Raw genomic sequence first — 22,767 nt, 5'->3', positions numbered from 1 at the left:
ATGACCTACAAAGGTCCTGGCTCATCATCTGTGGAAATTTCCATTAAAGATGTGACAAGGTTTTTTGTCCGGACTGCTTTTTTATTCTCTCGGACTTTGAATTTTTCCCTTTCTTTTTCTTATCATGCTATTTTGAAACTTTGTACATGACTACTTCATGATCATCTCCAATATGTACTTGTATTTCTCCTGATCCATATTTTTTAATTAAATCTAGACTTCTAAAGAGCTAATCCAGCTGTTTTTTTAATATTTTTGAACATCTACATTCATGGTATCTTTACCACTAACTAGACTAGAATTTGTCTCAAGCTTGCGTGGTCCGCCAGTTAAGTGCAGCAGCTATGCTATGAAACCGGAAATCACATCTGTTGCAGAACACTATTGTCTATTGCCATACATTGACATCATAGCTGAATGGTCGACTAGGTAAGTTAGTCTTCTCAATCATTATAGAATGCTGGTGTTTCAATGGAGGCTTTTTCAGAGAATGATGGTTTATGCTGTACCGATATTTTTCCTAATTGTTTGGTGTTTTTGTGTAGGAAAACATCACAAGGTGATTCACCACATCTACTGAAAAACAATGCACTGACTAAGTACTCTGGCTCTCCTTGCATCGCAACTAATTACCAAATCAATGTTAAATCTGAATCGACTAATGGTGCTTCTGACTATCTTTCCTTGCATTCATCGTGTCAGAAGGTTGTCATGGGTGAGAAATCTTATTATTGTGTTTACATTCGTCAAAACGACAATAATGTTAGTACATCTACATATAAGGAATGAGTATTTTCATGTGTGTATTTAGAAGTCTTTCACATGTACAGGCTTTATCATATGCTAGTATACAAAATCTGAATATATGAAGATGGGATTGTCGGCCTTACCTTAGTGTTAGCTTCATTATTGTAATTGTAGTATCCCTTTGAACATGTAAACGTTATTGAAAAGTCAAATAATGGGTGATCTGTTTGCACAGAACATGGGAGGGACAAATTTGACAAGAAGAAAATGAAGTTAGGATATGAAGTCAATGAACTATCCGAAGATTCTTTTCAACATAGGACTAGAAGCTTATCCTTTCCTGATGGTAGTGGTTCTAGGAGTCAAAGTGTCATTTCAAATAACTTGATCCGCAAAGATGAAAGCACTCATAGCAAAGGTGATTTATGTTTAATTCGTGATGGCTCAAAAGATCAGGTAAGCTCATATGGATTGCTTTTTGTTCTTTCTGATTATTTTTTATTTCTTTTTGTTTAGTTTGTGTTCGTTGAAAGGAGAGATGGTTGGCATCTCCCCAGATAGAGACAGGAACAACCTTTGGGATTTTTCTGTTACTGATCATAGTTTTGTTTTAACATTTCTTACAGGCATTATTAAACTTATGTGTTTCGTAGAATATGAATTCAGATGAAGCACATTTAATATTTATCTTTTCCAGTGAAGTGTTTTTGCAGTAATATTGTTTGATACTTGGTAATAATGAATATGAACTGGTTGTGTAAACATTGATTGCTTCTTTGTTTTTTCTTCAAGTTGATTTTTGCTATTGCAAATGTTATAAAATATTCTTTTATCTGTGTTGATTAAAAATAATAATAAATAAAAAATTCGAACAACTTCACGAAGCAACAAACTTGCCTCCATCAGCCCCACCTCGCGCGGTATATTCCCAAATGACTCAATGGTTCTTTCATGTAACTTCCCTCACGACACAAAAAACGCCAGCCCGCTCCTCCCTTCTATATAGTTGACTCCTCTTCTTCTAAATTATGAGCTATCAACTCCTTATCTTTATGCATCGCATTATAAATGAAACCTGTAGTAGGTTTTTTCTCCGCATTAACAATTCTAAAGCCTTTACCAAGGGCTTAGTTCTTTCTATAGTGTAACCCACACTTAACAAAAACTTATCATTTAAAACAATTTTTTTGACTTGTCTTTTGGTTTCTTGGCTCAAGCACAATTTAATCATTCTGTGTAGGTGAACATAGCCTCCAAACACTACATTGCTTCAAGGATGCTTTGTAGAGTCATGTAGGCCATTGCAAAGCTAGTTATAGTTTATCTCAAAAGTTGTTTTTAAAGAAAACTTTCTCATTAAAGTCAAAACCCACAGTGACGAACTTCCTGATCTTCTTGGCTTTAGTTAAGACTTTCCTGTGCCGAGGCAAGGATTAAGCCTATAGAATGTGTCTCACATCAATACATATGTTTCATCTTCTCCATCCAACTTATTTCTTGCTATCCTGAAAGCATTAACATTATCAATAATAACTTGTACCACTAAATGCTCTCTAATTTTTTATATGACTATCGATATGTTAAAAAATGTACTTCGGATCATTTGTTATATATATGTATATATATGTACGTAGATACATACATATACATACATATATAAACCTTCTTTTATTGTAATCCATTTTCTATAATATTTAGAACTTAATTTAGATTTATCATTTGTATAAATTATTTCATTTACATCTATTAACTTTAAATTTAATATAGTTATATATGCATACAGTTTTATATTCAAGTATTCTATATTTTATTTAATTACAATTTCTTAATTTAATTATAAACAAAATTAATCCCTCATAATAAAATTATCAAATATAGGCAAAATAAATTTCCAAATTTAAAACTTTAGTAGAATATTTTTATCATGTCTTAAAATTTTGAAACAACATTTTAAAACTTTTTTTTTTAAATTTCGTAGCTATGTATAATTTTTTCTTCCTCTTGGTCTTGGTCTTTTTCCTTCTTATAGAAACCCTAGGTAATCCTAGGAATTTCTCTCAAGGCTTAAATTGGGTCTAGGAAACATATAATGTGAAAGGAAACTTACCTCTTTGTTTGAGGAAGACAAAAAATGAAAAATCTTAGCTTTGCAATATTGAAATAATCTTCTTTCAATGTTGGCAAAACTTACCCGGCCGGGTCTTGCCCTATGCACAGGAAGTCCTCTCTTGATCTTCCTCTCCACATGCATATGCATGGTGCTAGCGCACTGCTTTGGCCTTGCTTGACCACACTTGCCCTACCTCCACTCGTCGATGACTTGCTTGCCTCATTGCTCTCTGTTTCATCTCTCTCACTCTATTGTTCTTTATTTCCTGCTCTCCACTCTCTCTCTCTCTCTCTCTCTCTCTCTCTCTCTCTCTTTTATATACATTTAAGTTGATGCAACTTCTATTAGTCAAATGATAGATGTCGATTTACATTGAAGATTATGATATCTATATATTTATTATCAATTAAATAATAACAATACCATCATTATTATTATTTTAGTTCTTTGAAATAGATTTGGGTTTTTTAATTAATGCTTCCTTCAGCTGATCCGTTGCTTCAACAAACTTTAAAAAATTAATATTGTAGGGTTGTTAACTAAAATGTTGAACATGCTTATATTTCTAAGATCAGATCAACCATCATACATGTTAATAACTCTAGTCTATGTCCAAATTCTCTTAATCTCCTAAATTATTTTCTCAATGTTGTTCAACTCCTTTAATATCGAAGTCCTGAGCTCATACATAGGCGTAGTTTTAAGTCCTCAACCATTGGAAACTATAAAATGAATCATGTTGACTTAAAGAGTGAAAATTTCCGCATTAAATGGAATAGCATTTTTATTAAAAAAAAAATCTTATAATGTCTGTACGGACATGCTTGGGAGCTTCTTGCATTTTGAGACAATCGATGAGTCACCCTCCTATCATCTTCCACATTCATCATCTATTGGTTTATAAGGTTTTCTTGAGCCTTTATTTGATATTTGTGGCAAGGAAGATGTTTTTGCCACTATGCTCATTGCCATAAAATGACCCGTTATCAACTTTGTTATTATATTGTCATTACATTGAATCGTTTGACTTGGTCGTTGTATTCATGTTAGAATGAATCTCATGTTTCATCTTCTCTAGCACTTTGGAACACGGTGCAATATTCTCAAGAGAACTAGGAAAATATTCCTTTAGTATTGTCACATCACCTTTAACAACCATATCAATGAAATTGCATTTCAAATAAACATACATGTTCTCACTCCCTTCAGTTTTCACTTGCACACTATTTTTTTATGTCGGATCTTTTTATATCCAATTGTACTTTTCTCTTTGGCTCAAACCATTCTAAAAAAAATCTTAAAATGAACATTGTAGTTTAAAAAGAAGTAATATATAAATGCTCTGAAAACAGTAAACCTTAAATAAACAAAGAAAAATATTTAGGTTTTGGAAAGAAAAAGTCTATTATTTCTACTAAGAAGTGATGTGATGGTGGAAGAGGAGATGCTATGGAGTTAGAAGGCTTGGCAAGAAGGGCCTTGACGTGATGGTGGAAGAGGAGATGCTCTGGAGTAAGAAGGCTTGACAGGAAGGGCCTTTGGCTTTGCGGGAAGGTGACAACAGTGGTGGAGACATTGTAGGAAGGAGGTGGTGGCATGCGGTTGACGTGTGTGTATGAGATAGAGAATCAAAGGATCGAGGAGAAGAATCAAGCAATAGATTGAATTTTATATTTTAAGAAATAATAAAAGGAGGTTTTGGTAAATTTATTTTATTTCTGATTATTTTTGTTAAAGCTTCCCAAACATTTAAATAAGTTGTGCACGGCTCTTCATTGTGCATCACAGATTATGAGGCATATGCCTCAGATAAGTGACCATGAGTTCTATGCCTCATGGAGAAATTCCCTAGAAGGTACTGAGATGCACCTTGTATTGCATAATTTTAAACAATGTGTAATTCATATAATTTATTTCATGCAACTCTTCATAATTATTATGCACATGATTGTAAGGCTTCTAGAATCTATATTTTTGGGTTTGTTGGGTCTAGCATGATTTATTTTCTTAATCTTTCTTATTTCTTATACAAGATATTGACCTCCTTCAATCATAATTTATGATTGAATAAAAAATACAATACAAGAACCAAGCTTGGGATTCCTCCATCTGTCTTTAATGACTTGGTACAAATAAAGGTTTCTTGCCTAAAAAACTATGCGTTGACTTTAATGGTGAAAAATTTGTGGGATTTAAGTGAAATCATTTTATATATGTTTGACCTTATGCTACATATCATTCTGAGTTTTGTTTAACATAGTTCTGAACAAATTTTTGTACTCTTTATGGTGCGTCACTACTAAGTTGTTATGTTTGCTTATTGCACAGTGCCACAATCTTACTATTTTGGTTGATCTTGCTGCGTTAGCTTGGGCAATATCTCATCTTAAGAATGTTAGGTTGGTTATGAAGGGGAATAAGAAATTTAAAGATATAAAAAATTAAAATATTCCATTGAATATTAAAAAAAAAAGAGAGAAGGAAAATTAAATAAAATAAAGGGTAAGGAAAGAAATTAAGAGATATCACATGTTTCACGCAATTATTTCATTTAAATAATAATAGTAGGATGACATCATCTATCAACATTGATTTTATCTCTTATATTGGAGCTATGATTTTGTGCAGACACCAGACGGTTCTCCTATCCGGTTACACGCTCGGTACCGAGCGGTACCGAGCGGTACCGAGCTCGGTACCTAGTGCGGTACATTTTTGAGGTGACGTGGCGCATTTTAATTGGTCTTCGGATGCCGTCCGAACTCCGCGCAGAATAATAAATCCTTATATTGGCCATAGAGATTCTTATAAAAGATATTCAAAGTGAAATAGCTTGATTTTTTTTTTTTGCATATAATGTTTCTAATAGGTGAGGCATTTGATGTCATAAGGGGAAAGTTGGAGAAATGGGGGAAATATTTAGAAGATAATTGACTTGAAGTTAGTTGAACAAAATTTTGAGATTATTGTGTGTAGTTTTTATTGGTGTGATGTTGACAATTAGCAATGTTTATTATTAAAAAATAATATTATGTTTAGGTTTGATATGTTTAACTATATTTGCTCCATTATGTTGAAGAATTGAGATATAAATGACGAGAAGTACTTTAAGAGTATTATGCGATAAAATGATATCATGGGAAGCTAAAGGTAGAAAAAATTATAATAAAAAAGGTTACCTTTGACAAAATTACAATTACACTTGTTGTATTAATTGATCTGATTGGTGAAAAAATTAGATGCCATTGATGACTAAGTTGAGTTTGGAGGAAAAGAGAATTTTATGATAGATTTGTGGCTAAACTAGGAAGGGTAATTGAACGAATGATTATATTAAAGAATAAAGACACAATAGAGTGGTATTTTGAAGATACAACACTTGAAAATTGATGCATGTGATTTGGAATTTTACGACAAATGATAGATAAATTCGAGTCATAAACTTAGTCACAAACCTTCTTTTTCATACTGTCGTTGCTCCACTTCACTCTAAACCTCACAGCCGATTACTTCCTCCACAATCTCCCTGTACCGATGCTGTCTACAGTGTTCAAAACAGTGCGCCGAACTCAACAAATCAGCCAGTATTCAGAGCAGCAAATTGCTACATTGTTTTCTGCGAAATTACTTCAATTCTGCAGCACTGTGCCGCCTCTTGCTACAGTAAATTCTAAGAACAAGGCTACAAGACCACAACACTATACCGAACTTCCTTCTGTCTGCACTGTGCCGCATTCTTCTTACCCATAGACTTCCATGAAAACCAAGCAGATAAGGATCAAACAAATGAGTTAAATGAGGGCCCACAAGGAAACTGCTAACTGCCTTCATCTCTTCATACCTCTTAGAAACCATCTATTCAAAATAAAGTACATCTAATAATCTATTTTACTTAAATTACTAAATCATTTTATCTGTAAATATTAATTCAATAGACATTTATTATCTAAGCTTAAAATTAAAATTTACAATATTTTTAATTAATTTACATACCTGCTTGGGTCTTACAGGTGCCCAATAAGGAAGTCTCGGAAGCAATTGTCTTTGATTTTCTTCAGAATAGAAGAGATGATATGGTATTGAAATTTGCATGTTCTTAAAAAAGAGTTTTATCCCCCCCAAAAGTTTTCATTATCTTAATTTAATTTTATTCAAAAAGATTAATTTTGGTGCAGAGGAAACAAATAAATACTTCATCTTATTTTGTAGTGTTGCCAGCATCGACTGTTGGAGGATTTCATTGCTCAGTGTGAGATGCATATCCAGTTAATGATAAATGGTATGTCCCCTCTTCTTGGATCTTTTCTTTGGCTATTTTCCTAAGCTGCAAAGTTGAGAAAAATCTCAAAGTCTGTTCATTTTCATTTATTGAAGTCTAAGATGCTTATGTATAAATTTTACTTGAATATACCATATTATTTTTTATGTCATGCTTGATTATAAAATATTTCAAATCTATTAAGAATAGAAAAGTTCTCCATCAAGCTTTCAGTGAATGCTCTTGCATTGATGTCATTTTGGATGCCATTTTATTGATTTAAGTTTAAATTTTTCGTTTAACTGTTAGATTACCATCTACCTGGCACTATAATGGCTGCCTTAAATGTCCAATAGCAATTATAAAAAGACCTTCATTTCATAGTCTGGTGGAAAAAGCTTGAGAATAATCAAAACCCAAAAATTTTGAAGATAAGTTAAATTTTGGAATCTTGACCTAAAAGAATTTGTAGCATCCGTTGGAACATAGTGGGTTGAAACACCTCATTATATTGTGCGTCAGGAGTAAATGTTCGTTGTTATCACAATACAGACTTTTGTTTTGTGACATAACGAACTGTTTTTATTATAAGGCACATTGTATGGAATATGCTTTCTGTTCAGCCCTGGAAGCTACATAGAAACTTCTTTCTTGACGTATGCTCATTCTAGGCTTCATAGAAGTTGAAACTCTGCAATGATGCCATGGGTTACTGAATATATAGGCCTACAGAACTTCACCAGAAGTCCACACAAACTCAAAATCAGGATGTAACAAAAATTGATCTCTCTTTTTGACTAAAACAACCTTTTGAGCTGGAATCAAGCTGCCTTGGTATGAACCTGTTAAGGCAAAGTTACAACATCTAATATGTTGCGGGTCTAACAAATAGTCTTTGGAAGTGATCTACGTGGAGTTGCATATTGTTTTTATTTCTTAGTTTTCTCATATGTACGCTATATTTTCTTGAGAGAGATCCTTCTATAAGATGCCTTAACTTCCAGTAGCAAGCTTTCATTGTTTGAATAACATCTCCATCGTGTTTTCAATGTAATCATAATTAGAGAGGTTTGTTTGCAGCAATGATTAGGTTGCTTCATTTTGTATATAGTTAATGAGATTGAATCAAGGAAGCGGTCTATCTGGAGTATAGGGATAATCTTGTACACACTTGGGGAATCTCATGCGTTGACCATATTTTCTCATCTTCTAGATTGTAAATTTGTGGAATTTGAGTTTTGTTTTGTTGATATTGTTGATATTTGACCTTTGTTAGCTTGATTTGATTAGGAGAAAACCAGGTCTCACACCCTGAGGTAATAATGAAGGCATCTGATTTTCTACTCTCAAGTAAAGCGAACAGAGGCACCTGTTTATTTGGTGAAGTTCAGTTGCAACCACATGATATCAGGAAGAGACTTCTTGATGCAGATCTTCGTTTGAGGAGTTCGTGTAAGGTGACTGTATGATGGATCATCTGGTCTCTCCTGCTTATATCAATAAAGTGATTCGAAATGTTGCCTATTTTATTAATGAGTAATAAATCATTATTACCATTTGGATTTGAGTAGTTGAATTTTAATTTTCCATTTATTTCTGCTGCATGCTCCATCAGTATCTATGTTACAGATCAAAGTAAATTTAAGAAAACCATGCATTTCAACCATGGACAAATATTATGAATGTTGTGTAATGGAACATGCTGATTAATGTTATCGTAAATCGTAATCTGCATATTTTGGCATCAAAATTTTCTGTCTTGCGGCTTTTTCCTGAGCATGGATGTTTAACACCACGTAGGTTTTTTTGCACTTCATTTTGGTTAAAAGTGATCACTTATGCGGTCCTTTTTGAACAAAAAATGTGGAGTTAGGTGATAGAGCTTAGATCTCCTTTTTTGTGGTGTATGTTAATGTAGTAGAAGGCTATTGGAGGGGTTGTAGGATAGGAAGAAGAAAAAATTGTGGGGGTTTTTTTAGAGGTGGACAAGAGTTATGTGAGGTGTGGAAGTATTTTGTGGGCTTTGGAAAAGGAGTGGAGTTTGTGCTAGGATGATTTAAAGATGTTTTTATATTTATTATGAGTGCATTGCAAGCTACTTTATATTTTTATGATTTTTAACTAATTGTTTATGAATTTTTATTGACTTCAATGACCTTAACATCCTATATAAAAATAGAGATTTTTGTTTTTATCCTCGTATTAGTAAAACCGAAGTTATAGAGGCTTTAAAGAAAATAAAGTGTGAAAAAACCCAAGGTTTAAAATTGCGTAAATAAGCCTCAAGATGTTTTTCGTCCGTGAGGCGAGGTGTAAGTCTCGTAGCGGTGTGAGGTGTAAGCCTCACGGATGAAGAATTGCATAAATGAGAATTTAAGTATTATAGCAGGTAAATAATAGTAAGAGTCTATTATATAATAAAAAAATCTAAATGAGAAGTGATATTAGTGGAAAACAATAAAATAGATGCAATATATGCATTTCATAGCATAGTTCAAAGTACAAAATCACAAATATAAGTCTATCAAAACTCCCAAAGTATAAATAAAAAAGAACATCTAAAATCCAATCATGTCCCATCACTAAATGGGCATTCAAGGGAATCTTCTTCTCTAATTGTATTTATGAATGTCAAATCTTCATCATCTTCAATGTTACCCACTTTTCTCTTCCATGTTCAATAAGAATGATTAGTGTGATGTTAATTGCATATATTTAAAATGTAATAGCACATAAGAAATTGTGAGATACATTTGTTTGCTTGTTATGTTGCAGTACTATTAGATGTTTGTGTTGTGATACTAGTGGATGTGCTCGCTTGATCTGTTTTGCCCCTCAAGACATCCATACTTAGATTTTCTAGCTGTAGGTTTGATAATGACAAATCTGTCTCATCATCTATGAACCATGTTCGACTCTTTCTACTGTGTATAGTGGAGGAAGAGTCTTTGCCACTCTCGCTCCCGTAGTAAGCATCACTTTCATCAAATTGCCCATGTTGTAAATGTTTGGCCGTAGTACTCTTCTTAATGTAAACAGTAATTTCCTCCTTCATCTTATCCGGCACATTCGCACAAGGTGCTACATTTTTATGTGAGTTGGATAAGTATTCCTTCATGCGGGTAACTCCTCCCTTCAGCACCTTATCACAAAACTTGCATTTTAAATACACATGTCTTCTGACTGCCTCCTACGTCAACCTGTACACTGTAATTCCAAGAAGGGTCCCGTCGCAATGACATATTTGTCTTTTCCTTGCTCTTAATCATGTTTTCTAATGCACAAATGCAAAAACCTTAGATTTTCTATAACTTGAAAAATCTTATCTTGAATTAAAAAAATACCTAAAATCGATAATGGAGTTGTCGTAGAGGGTAGCCGGACATTAGAAGCTCACCGGAGTGAGGGGCGCCGGTGAGAGAGATGTCGGGAAGGGAGGCCGAGCGGAGCAATGTTGCGGAACATGGATTGCGGAGAAGTCGTCCGTTCGGTTCGGGTAGGCCGAATGCAAGAATAGAGGAAATAGGGTATTTTAATTAGAAACTTAAGTTGGTGGGACCCGGCATCATGAGACGTGCGCCTCACATAACATTGTGCAATTAAGCCTTAAAGGTGCGCCTCATGGACCCTGAGGCGTAAGCCTCACGTGCACCCAAAATTGCTTAAGCAATGAAGCTCTTGTGGGACAAATTGCGCAGAGGCGCGCCTCTTATTGCGCAATTTTAAATTATGGAAAAACTGTTGGATCTGATGATATTTCAATAAAGGTGTGGAAATGCTTAGGAGATGAAGAAAATTCTTGTCTTACTAAACTTTTAAATATTATTTTGAATACTAAAAGATGCCAAATGAGTGGAGTGTTGGTTCATATTTTTAAGAATAAAGATGATGCACAAAAGTGTGTGAATTATAGATGAATTAAGTTAATTTGTCATACATTAAAATTATGGGAGAGAGCTATTGAGCATAGGTTATGGCGTGATAATAATGTTTCTAAAAATAAAATTGGATTTATATCGAGTAAATCTACTTTGGAAGCTATACATATATTGAAAAGTTTGATGGAGAAATATAAGAGAATAAGGCGGATCTTCATATGATATCTATGCTTTAGTGAAAGCATATGATAAAGTTTCAACAGAATTGCTTTGAAAATTTTTAGCAGGACAGAGTTTGCAAATTGGGAGATTAGGAGGTTTATGGATGACGAGAGAAGGTTGGGCCAAATGAGTGGGGCTGAGGCTGGATGGAGCGAGAGAGGTAGGAGGTTATCTTTAAACTCTCGGATTCAAGTTTAGCTCTTATGATTCTTCTCTTCTCATATATAACAAGTCCAATGTTTCCATCTATTTTCTAGTTTACGTAGACGACATTCTTCTCACTGGTAACTCTACAACGGCTATCAACGATCTCCTTCATAATCTAAATACTAAATTCAAAATGCGAAACCGTGGATCCATTTCGCAAGCCTGTCTCTACTCTATCCCAACTTACAATCTCTTTTACCTCAGCCAACTCATCCGCTTTTTCTAATCCTACATTCTTCCGTCAGTTAGTGAGCTCGCTACAATATCTAACTCTCACCAGGCCTGATATCTCCTTCGCTGTAAACAAAATATGCCAACATATGCAAAACCCTCAAAATAGTCACTTTGGAGCACTCAAATGCCTTCTCTGATACATTTAAGGTATGCTTCATACTGGTCTAACACTCTTTCGTGACTCTTTTCTTCTTAGATCCTATGCATATTCAGATTGGACTAGCGATTCGACCGATTGAAAATCCATCTCATGCTACTACAACTACATCAGATCCTCTCTAATATCATGGACCGTGAAGAAATAAAATGCGGTTGCTAGATCTTCCACAGAGGCCGAGTATTGAGCCCTTGTCGCAGCTGCTGCAGAAGTCATCTGGCTTAGTTGTTTACTGCAAGACTTCAATTGCTCCCCCACAGCCTCTACTCCTTTGTTTTGTGTCAACACGTATGCTATTGCCTTAGCAAACAACCTGGTCTTCCATGTCCGGACGAAGCACATTGAAGTCGACTGTCATTTCATCAGGGAATGCATCAAAGATAAAGCTATCACAGTTCATCATATTTCCACCAGAGACCAAGTTGCCGATATCTTCACCAAGCCTCTTTCAATTTCTAGGTTCAAACAACTTGCAACCAAACTAGTTACATCTTCAGCTGCACCAGTTTGACGGGGCCTTTTAAGACATACTCCACATCAACATTTTATGTTCAAGATATATTTGTATAAGGATATATTGACTTATTTACACGTGTAGCTTTAGGAGTAGTCCTTTGTATTTTCACGTCTATTTATATCGTTGTATCTCTTCTCTGTTCAAGATGAATGATAACTGTCAAAATCTTAATCATCGCTTGGCACTTGATCCTATGGTCAGGATGAGAATCCGTGGGAGGCTCACCTGGATCACGCCAATCTTCTTATATATTTGGGTGGATGAATTAGGAATGATTATATTTAGGCAATTATGTATCAATTAGAAGTTCTTTATTTCTTTATTAAGAATGACACAAATGCCCTTCCGAGCTACATAAGCGACTAAATGCCCATAAGGGCAAAAGTGGAAAAAAATCAAAATAAATACGCTACTACATAAAATGACAAAATACAAGTCATGCTCGTGGCCGTCGATCTCCAGCGTCGAAAATGCTGACGATGTCCTCATCACATCGCTTGGCACTTGATCCTATGGTCAGGATGAGAATCCGTGGGAGGCTCACCTGGATCACACCAATCTTCTTATATATTTGGGTGGATGAATTATGAATGATTATATTGAGGCAATTATGTATCAATTAGAAGTTATTTATTTCTTTATTAAGACATATTGTATAGATCTCTAAATATGGATAATTTTGTATAATAATAAGAAGCATATTTTTTCCTCTAAAATTCTATGGATTCTAACATGGTATCAGAGCCAACAACCTTCATTGTCGTTGTGGAAAGATCATAAATCATCAAAGGAACAAAAAAAGAAGAAATTGAAAGCCTTGCCGAAGACAGAAGCCCTAGACGACATCCCGATCCAAGTATCATAACTTCCAATCTGACAGGAAGGAGAGGTCGTCGAAGGAGCGAAGTCGAACAACCACGAAGGAGCCGAAGAAGCGACGCACCCAAAGCCAAATAACATCAACCTCGAAGGAGCGTAGTCGAACAGCCACGAAGGAACCGAAGAACAGACACGTAGTTGAACAGAGCGTCGCTGAAGAGGTTATGTTAGACCCTCATTGTCGCTGAAGCTTGTACGCTGTCTCCGTCTGTGACTCTGGAATTTGGTCGGCGTCGAATGAAGGCAGTCCGAATGGGCCATCACAGGTTTGTTCATCGCCGTCGACTCGTCTTGAGCATAGGAAGGACGACGCGTGAGGGAGAAGAGGAGACGAAGCTGAAGGACTTGAGCAGGCGGAACCGGGCGAATGTGCGAGAGACGAAATCTCTTTGCGTGCGTGTCCAAGCTACTTGATCCAAGTCCCTTAAAACTCGTCTCGGTTCTTCTGAAACGGAGAAGTAAAAGTGAAAATAATAATAATAATGATTAAAAAAAAATTAAAATAGGCCTTTATTGTCGTAACTAAAAAGATCGGATGAATCTTAATTTTGGAAGCCTTTATTGCTATTTGGGATCAAATAGATAATCTTCATTTGACGCAAAAATGTCATCTTCCAAGTAGTACAGTCCGAAGAGGAGAAACCGGCCTTCATAGTCGAAAATGTGAGGAATACAATGTTCCCATCACCGGCCTTCATAGCTGGAATTCTGAGGAATACAGGTTCCCACAACCAGCCTTCATTGCTTGAATTCTGAGGAAATACAAGTTCCCACCACCGGCCTTCATTACCAAAATTCGAAGGAATACTAGTCTTTCAACTGACCTTCATTGTCGGAATTTTGAGCATAGGTTCCCATCATCGGCCTTCATTGCCGGCTTTCTCTTGTGGTTGCTATCCTATCTATAACCAATGCAACTTTCATTGCTGCCTTGCTTGATATAACCTTCATCACAATGTCTGAAGTTAATTCCTCCCAAAGTTTTGACCAAATAGTGAAAATGAAAAATTTCAGCAAGAAACAACAAAATGGAGAACTTTATGTAAACTTAAAAAAATGTTGTTCATGTGTGGGAATAATGTGGGTTGCTGGAAAATCTTGAATACTAGAAGGTTGCTGAATATTGTAAAAAAAAAATCAGAGGACTGTTGGAAGGATGTTGAGTATATTGGCAATTTGGTGGAAATGAGGTTGGTTGTGCAAGCTTGTGGGTAGGGAGTTAATCCAGGCCGACAGTTGAGATGTGGGGCTGTTAGGAGGCTGAAGACCGGTTGCTGAGACGTGCTGCTATTAGGATGCTGAAGGACCCATCTAGAACAGTTGTTTGAGGTTGTTGCAGTTGTCATGAGGGAATTTGTGACTAATGAAGTGTGGTTGCAGTAAGGTGAGACGAGCTGAATCATGAGAAGGAAAAGTGTGGATGGATTGCGATCTGGATGGAAACACGATTGGCTGAAGTAAAAGACGAGGTAGCAGTTGGGAGGAAGAATTTGAGTGCTAGGCCGTGGAAAAGGAGTAGTTGTTAAGAGAAGAAACCTCTTGCAATGGCATGAGGTTTGTGCAACAAGTGCACCATTGATATGCTTCTTGGATGCCAAGAAGCGAGGCATCTTTAGAGTAGATGTAGACTCCCAAGAGGAAAATAAAGGAAAGTAGAAATTTTCATTCATGCTATTTGATTACAATAAGAATAAGGGCTATTTATATTACTAGGCTAGAAAAAAATTACAAGATAGACATGGTCTACCTAATACATATCTTAAAATAAAATAGATTGACTTAAGCTACCTCACTAAAGAACAAAATTAAAGTAAAGCTCATTTCATATTTGTGGACCTCTTTTTTATGTTACCAATTTTGACTATTTTGGAGTTCTTAACTCTGATGATTGTTGGTTGGTCATTCCTGGTGGTAGTCCATTCTTCACAATTTGCTTATACCATTTCAGGATCTAATAAAATATATTGATAACAAGATGTCATTACCCATTTTGAGGACCAGTAGTTAAATGAGGTGTAGCAGAGATGGATAATTTGATTAGATATATTTTCTATTAACACATCCTAAACTACTTTTATCAAGATCGAGTGAGTAGAAATTAATATGTCCGATCTACGCAACACATATAATATACACCTATTGGATTATATATCATAATTAAATATTTGGAAGCATACACTATATGCATCCATACAAACTATAAAGCTTTACTAGAACTTCAAATAAAATTGTATGTGTCCAAACTCTTTAATTCACTGCTTATTGATTAACCTTCTATCTACACCCAAAATTTTACACCAAAAATGATTATGTACAAGGTGCAATCGATCAGCTAAATAAAATCCCAATAACTCCTTTTTCTTTCCTGCAATATATTAACTATTGAGTTATACGTTCAGCTGGATAAATAATTCTAGTACATGATTCAACATACAAGAACAAGAACCGATAATAATGCATATTGATCTTTTGACCTAATGTAAAGTAAAACTATATTATATCTTCATTTTAAAAGAGAGAAGCTTTAAAACTAAAAGTTTGTAAGCAATACACATACATTATTATGATGGAATGAATAAATTGTATCTCACTGTAGTAAATGATCGATGCATGGCAGCACACAATAACTATATGATATCTCTTATATGGTTCTTATTTCATTCTTGTTAACTGTTTTACAAAAGTCATATGATGATTTTAGGCTTTTGCACGTTCATAAAAATTCGTCCACAAATATGACCGTTGGCTATCCATTTACTAACGACCCATCGCTTCAAGGTTGGATCTCAAAATACAAACTTTTAGAAGAGAGTTGGGTACCTCTTATATGGTCTTCCAACTTTACCTGCACAGGTCATTATTTGTTGGCCTATGCCTCATAGCACGAGTTTTCACAAACTTTTATTATCAATAGTATTTCTTTTATCAATAGCAGTTCATTGAATAAAAATGTGTAACTGATAATAATCTGATTATCAAAGTAGCCATCAAAAATATAAAGTGGTAGAAAACAAGTATCATACATGTGAGGTAAATACTCTATTAATAGATAATTATAAATATGCAATTTTCATTATTATTTAAATTATTATCATGTGTTCATATGCAGATATTTTATCAAAAATTAGACTTATGAATTTCTTGCTTCATGTACTATAAAGATTGAGCACCTCACTAAAACTGTTGGGTTCTCTCCTTGACGCACTTTCTTATCTTCCCCCCCACCCAAAGTCTTGACCTTGCTTAAACCATTTAACAATGATGATTTTCTTGATGTAAAATACTTTTTGAATACAACATTATTTAATTAAACGTAAAATAATTTTAAATAACTTACTACCTCAAAATATTTCTCCCGCATTCAAGTTTCTTAGCCCCGCAAGACGAGTTGAACACAGTTGAACTTCCTTAGCTTCTCCTTTATTCCTTTTTTTTCCTTTGCCTTCCTCTTCTTCATCTTTTTTACTTTTTTTTTCCCCCCTTTTTCTTCTATTTTCAGCCATTGCAGCCTCCAGTGCCTTCGAACTTACATTAGCTGCCACTGTCCCGCCAACAACTCCTTCATGGCCCTCTTCTTCATGCACCCAACTGAAGGAAATGACGAGGGAATCAGCATAGGGTGCTTACGTATATTTTAAGGGAGTTATATTAGGTTTAATATATTTTTAGTTCCACCACCTTAAAACACAAAAGAAATTGGGATTTCAGCTATTCCTACAATAGATTATTTAAATATACATGTATATGGAATTATATTAGATTTAATAAATTTTGAGTTCCACCACCTTAAACAAAAAAGAAATTGGAATTTTAGCTATTGCTACAGTAGATTATTTAAATATACAATACATCATGCCTTTATCCTGCCACGTGGGGTCGGCTATATATATATATTTTTTCTCCATTGTCATATTAAGCGTCAAATTCTCATTTAAATATAATAAAAAAATATCATTTCTAATACTTTCTAACCAAGTCTTTTTAGGTCTACCTTTACCTTTACCTTAACATAAATCAGATCTAATACATCTACTCTTTTATACGTTAGAAGGCAAACATTTTATATGCCAAACCATTTAGGTGATTTTCTCTAATCTTATCTTCTACTGGAGCTACTCCAAGCTTTTAATGTATATACTTGTTTTGCATTCTATCTCAATCATGCACCCGAGCATCCTCATCTCTGTAGCTCTAAACTTAATTTTATACTTCTCTTTTAATGGCTAATATTTTGAGCCATAAAGCATTGTTGGTCACACCACCATCTTATAAAAATTTCTCTATACTTTAAGGGGTTACTTTTCTACCATTGAATAGGCCAAAAGCATTCCTGCAATTCAACCATCCAACTTGAATTCTACTAATAATATTCTCATGTATTTTCGCCATCTCTTTGAACAATAGACCCAAGATATCTAAAATGTGCACTTGTTTTAATGACTTGATCACCCAATATTACAATCCCACCACTAAAGCTATTACTACTAAAATTGCACTCCATATGAGAATTTAACTCTTAAAAGGACAAAATGGAGAAAAAGAATTCATGTAGCCGACCCCACAGTGGGATAAAGGCTTGATGTTGTTGTATATTTGGTTTTAGATCTACTCAAACAAAAACCTTTAGACTCTAAAGTTAATCTCCATAATTTATGTTTTCTTTCAACTTTCTCTCTAGTCTAATCAGCAAGAAGAATATCATTAGCAAAAAGCATACACCAGGGTACATCCTCTTGCAAAAGCTAGTAAGAACACCCATGACTAATTACGAAAGATGTACGTTTAAATTGATCATTGATGTAATCAAACTAAAATAGGAAAATACTTGGCCAAACCAACTTGTGTTTGACATAAGTAATTTGATGCGGGCATCCGACGATGGACGTTAATCAAAGGAAGAGACGGAGATCGACAGCCGAGATCCCTCCATTTTATCTTAGTTTATTAATTATAATTTTTCTTTAATTATGCATTTTCCATTTTTACCCTTACTCAAGGGACTTGTCTTATGTAAACCCAAGGGACAAATTTGTCTTTTAGTTACTTTTAAGGCCTATATATAGAGACTCTTGCTCTTGTATTAGATAAATCATGGATTATTAAAAAATTTTGTTTGCACTTGTGTTATTTGGAGAGAACTTGGGTGAGATTCCTATGGGAGGAATTCGTAGCTTCCACCAGCTGCAGGATGTGTCCGGGCTCGTGGATTGAAGTCCCTTGGAGAAGGGCAACGTAGTACCCGTCAGCTGTAGGATGTGTCCGGGCTCGCGGTTGTATCTTTCTTTCCCTAAATCCTTTTCTCCTCCTCCCTTGACCTCCGGCCAAAATCCCCCACTTTCCACCGGCCGATTCTCCCATAAACACCTCATCTTCCACAAAACTGTCGGCCACCTCCTTCCCTAGCCCCACCTCCCTAAAAAAAAAAAAAAATTCCTTATTTAAGTTGTCATTAATTTGGAAAGATTTTAAATTCAAATGAATCTAATTTGTATTTTAAATCCATCCTCATTAATTACTTTATTTTTGGTAACCTCTTTCATTCAATTAATTAATCAATTCCGAAATTGATTGATTAATTAATCTCTTAATTCCAATTTTATTTCATCATCATTAGTTTCCTAAATTAGCTCATATCTTATTTGGAAAGTTTTCGAATTCAAATTCAAATTCAAATGAATTTGAATTTTAAATTCTTTCATAAATAATATACATCTATTTTAGGAAATCCTTCAATCATATTAAATCTGAAATTATTTCATATTTAACTCTCCAATCTCCCATTAATGCATGAATCCACATACATTGTATGTGGACACTTTTCCTTTCCCTCCTCATTAGGCCGGCCCCCATCTCTCTCCTCTATCCTAATTCTTTCCTTCATAATTAAAGGCCCCAATTAAGGAGATAATTAATTCCTCTCTTCCCTCCCTCTTTTTCGTATTTGAATTTCAAATTCAAATCCATTAATTAAGGAAAATATGAGATGGAATTTTAGCTCTTTAATATTTTTTTAATTACCCCCTACCGTTCTACATCATAATTGCTCTTATATACGTATCTTTAAGGACTTGCATGTAAGCATTATTACCTTCTTCTTTTCTAGAACTCTCCAAAGCACTTCTCTTAAAACTTTATTATATTCAATAAAATTAAATTTAAAACTTAAGAAAATTTTAATTATTTGTATAAATTGGTTTTGTGTTTATTGATTCTATATGCTTCTATATATTAAAATGATCGAAATAAAGTGTAGAATGAAATAAACAAGATTTCATTATATTTTGGGATGTGTGAAAATGGAGGGTTAATTTTTCAGGAAAATTTAAGCTTATGTTTTTTCGTAAAATTTAGGGTATTATAATAGACAAGGTTTGTAATGTAGCAAATATACAAATGGATTCAACCACAACAAACTAAGAACTCAATCTTCAGAAAGCGTGCGAGCTAATTTAACAAGGTTAAGTAGCAAAGTTAACAAGGCCCTTGTGATGGACATTTTATTGCAAATCATGATCGGAGGTGGTCATTATCAAAATTCAGGCTCCTATTATCAAATTTAGTGTTTTCAAGCAAGATATTAATGATAGATATATTGAAAGTGAATCTCAATCGGAAAGGTCCTCCAATATTAAAATCCCCACAAATTCAAACAAGCAATTTGAGGCCCAAATTCCAATAAAATTTTGAAATTCAAAAAATAATTAGAAAATTGAACACATTGAAGTAAATTTAATCCTCCTAACACTTAAAGTAAAATTTGTACCGCGTTTGCAATAATTTGAATGAGGTGATATTTAAATTTAACCTAAGCTTGCAAAAGTTAAATATTATATCAGGGGTATCGCTATGGTTACGCTCCAAAGCTCTCATGCTTGTCAGGGCATGACACATGTCTTCTATCTAGTTGTTTTGCCATCAAATGACATCCCATGTAAATATATATGATCAAGGCCTCTTACTGGATAATTTTATCGCAAACTGACACCATTATATTATGTTTATTGCTAGATCTCCAATGCATTTAGTCCCCTTGAGTTGTGAATCTTATTGTGCACTAACTAGGGCACATAGCTCTCTAATTGCTAAGGTTAAGTAAAAATTGTCCCCTTAAACAAATATGGCTTATGTCTATTAGATTCATTTGGACAGTGCAATTTATGACTGCTGACAGAGCTTATTCAGTTAGGTTGGGTCGATATGCCTGTTAACTAAGTAAAACAAGGTATTTGACAATTCGGGATTAGGAAATCATAGGATCTAATCATGTTTGTCGTCATTCCCACATCTTGTAATATAAGCAAAAGGTGATAAATTTTCTCAAATTAATACTAAAACTGTTGTTGCTACATGCTAAAGTTTTGCACCTAATGACTAGCCATAATCAAAAGTAAGGGCTTGTGCCTATTTAAAGCTTGGAATTATATTATAAAGTTGTCATTTTAAGGCACAAATGGTAATTTTCTCGATCTAAAACCAAATCACTACTATTATATGCTAAAAATTTAGCACATATTTACTATTTTTTGTCATCGGGAGGGGTAATAAATCATAAAAGATTGTGCTTATGAGAAACTAAAAATTAGATTGTAAAGTCCTTGCAAAGTGGAGGTGAGATCTCCATGTAATGTCTTTTCTGCAATCTAATCAGCCTTCCGGAAATTTCACCATGTCACAAACTCAAGCTCTTATGGGAAATTTGGAACCAAATCATAAAGTCTCCTCAAAATGAGGTTAAAATCTCAGGATAATTTCTAATCAATCATTTAATTTGCCTTCCAAAAAATTTTGCCCTGATACAAACTCCCTCAGCATAGTTGAGCGTGATTTTTTGTATTTTACAATGATGATTTAGATTTTATGTATGTATTTGAATTTGTATTTGTTAGGAGTTTGTAGTTTTTTATTTCTTTTATAATAAAGAGACTGATTATAGATATAGCCTAGAGTCCAAACTACTACTAACTACTAAGTTTGTTCATGATTTATATCTATAATCAGCCTCTTTATTATGGAAAATGTTGATCACGATATCTACAGCCCTTTTATTGGCTTTATAATTTTTTTTTTTTTTTTTGCTTTCAGGACTCGACAATATGATGTTTTGGAGAATCGACACAATAATTTTGATGATTTACTATGCATCTCTCTTTTACATTTCTTTTTTTCCCCTTATTTCTATCCTAAATTTCTATTTTTCTAAAAACTCCACGTACCCTACATCGCTTAACCAGTAACTCAAAAGGGACCGTATTTAATGATGTTTAGTTTGTTTTTACTTCGATTTTACAGTTCTGAAACTTCATTTTTTATTTCTTTAGGAACTGGACGAGATATTTCGCAGAAATTACTGGATTTTACCGAAGTACTGTGTGTTTCCATCACAGGATAACAGTAAATTCCTCTTTACTTGATGTTTATAGCCTTTCTGCTCATGTGAAACATGTTAAAAAAATTTTTTTGAATGAATTTTTATTATCATAAATACAGAAAACAAATTTCTTATCATTAGTTTCATGAAACTATATCCTTTTCATCAAATCCCTTTGCAGGAAAATTCAGATCAATCATAAGAGTTAAGGGATTGGATTTTGAATATACGCTCAGTGGTGATCCTAAAGATGGTCCTGACCAAGCAAGGGAATCTGCTGCTGCATCTATGTTGACCAAACTGCAAGAAATGGCAGCTCAAGCTCATTTTCGCTGATCAGGTTTTATTTTTCATTTTTTGAAGTTCCAAATTGTAGATTTGAAGTTTTAGGAAAGATGCTTTCATGTTTGTAAGTAGTTGCAAGGATCTAAAATCTGCATTGCATCAGATCTTCAGGATGAAGATCTTTTTAACCATAGGTTCTTCTGCGAGTACTTTTTGTGTCATTTTATTGTTGAAAGAAGTGTTCATTTAGATTCATGGTGGATTAGACAGCTCAACCTGTTGTCTTCAGAAATTAGACCAGCTTCGATCATTCTTCACAGGCTTGTTAATTTGTTGTGTTCAAGTTGGCTCCATTTGAACTTTTTCTTTAGTTATATGGCTTGGGTTGGAGTGCTTTAGTATTCGTTGGAGATCTGATTACAATTTTAGATAATTGTTTTAACTCTTTCCCAAAATCAGCTGAAAGTCTTTCATTGCGATTCTGAGCTGAGCTCGACTAACTTATAGGCCAGCTTGATAAGATGATAATTTCTGAAAGGATGCTCCAAATCTTCTTGTATGATAAATCAATATTATAGCCTTTCTTTATGTATGATATGACCATCTTCGCCTTAATATTAGAATGATGTGCTATGAGCTTATTTTTTATTATATGGCTAAGGAGCCATGATTGTGCTTGTTAGTGGTATTTCGATCTTACATTTGATATACATGTGTGTTTTGATTCAAGGCTTGTTACCCCAAGTCCGTCAAATTCTTAGCTCGCAAGCTCTATGAGCAAGTCTCTTAATAGCAGCAAAGTTATCATATTTCTTTTTTTGATTTCCTCACATTGAATTGAAAGTCCTTTTTGATCACATATTCATGTAGCATTCAATTCAACTCTTGTTTGCTCTCAAAATACT

The 22,767-nt window shown here is 34.3% G+C and overlaps 1 protein-coding gene and 1 pseudogene across 1 annotated transcript; both read left to right on the top strand.

Moving 5' to 3' along the window:
- On the top strand, positions 1-22,124 carry LOC110091895. The gene is made up of 9 exons (XM_028698734.1): positions 1-59; positions 295-429; positions 546-715; positions 983-1,203; positions 6,868-6,933; positions 7,067-7,136; positions 8,406-8,572; positions 21,528-21,600; positions 21,759-22,124. The coding sequence occupies exons 1-9, from the start codon at positions 1-3 to the stop codon at positions 21,911-21,913; spliced, it is 1,116 nt and encodes a 371-aa protein (XP_028554567.1). The 3' UTR covers positions 21,914-22,124.
- On the top strand, positions 1,267-1,356 carry LOC114580623 (annotated as a pseudogene).
- Positions 22,125-22,767: the final 643 nt, after the last annotated feature.

This window comes from Dendrobium catenatum, unplaced genomic scaffold (genome assembly GCF_001605985.2).
Source record: "Dendrobium catenatum unplaced genomic scaffold, ASM160598v2 fragScaff_scaffold_1126, whole genome shotgun sequence".
Lineage (NCBI taxonomy): Eukaryota > Viridiplantae > Streptophyta > Magnoliopsida > Asparagales > Orchidaceae > Dendrobium > Dendrobium catenatum.
The sequence above is the reverse complement of the archived record's forward strand: the minus strand, read 5'-3'. Positions and strand labels throughout refer to the sequence as shown.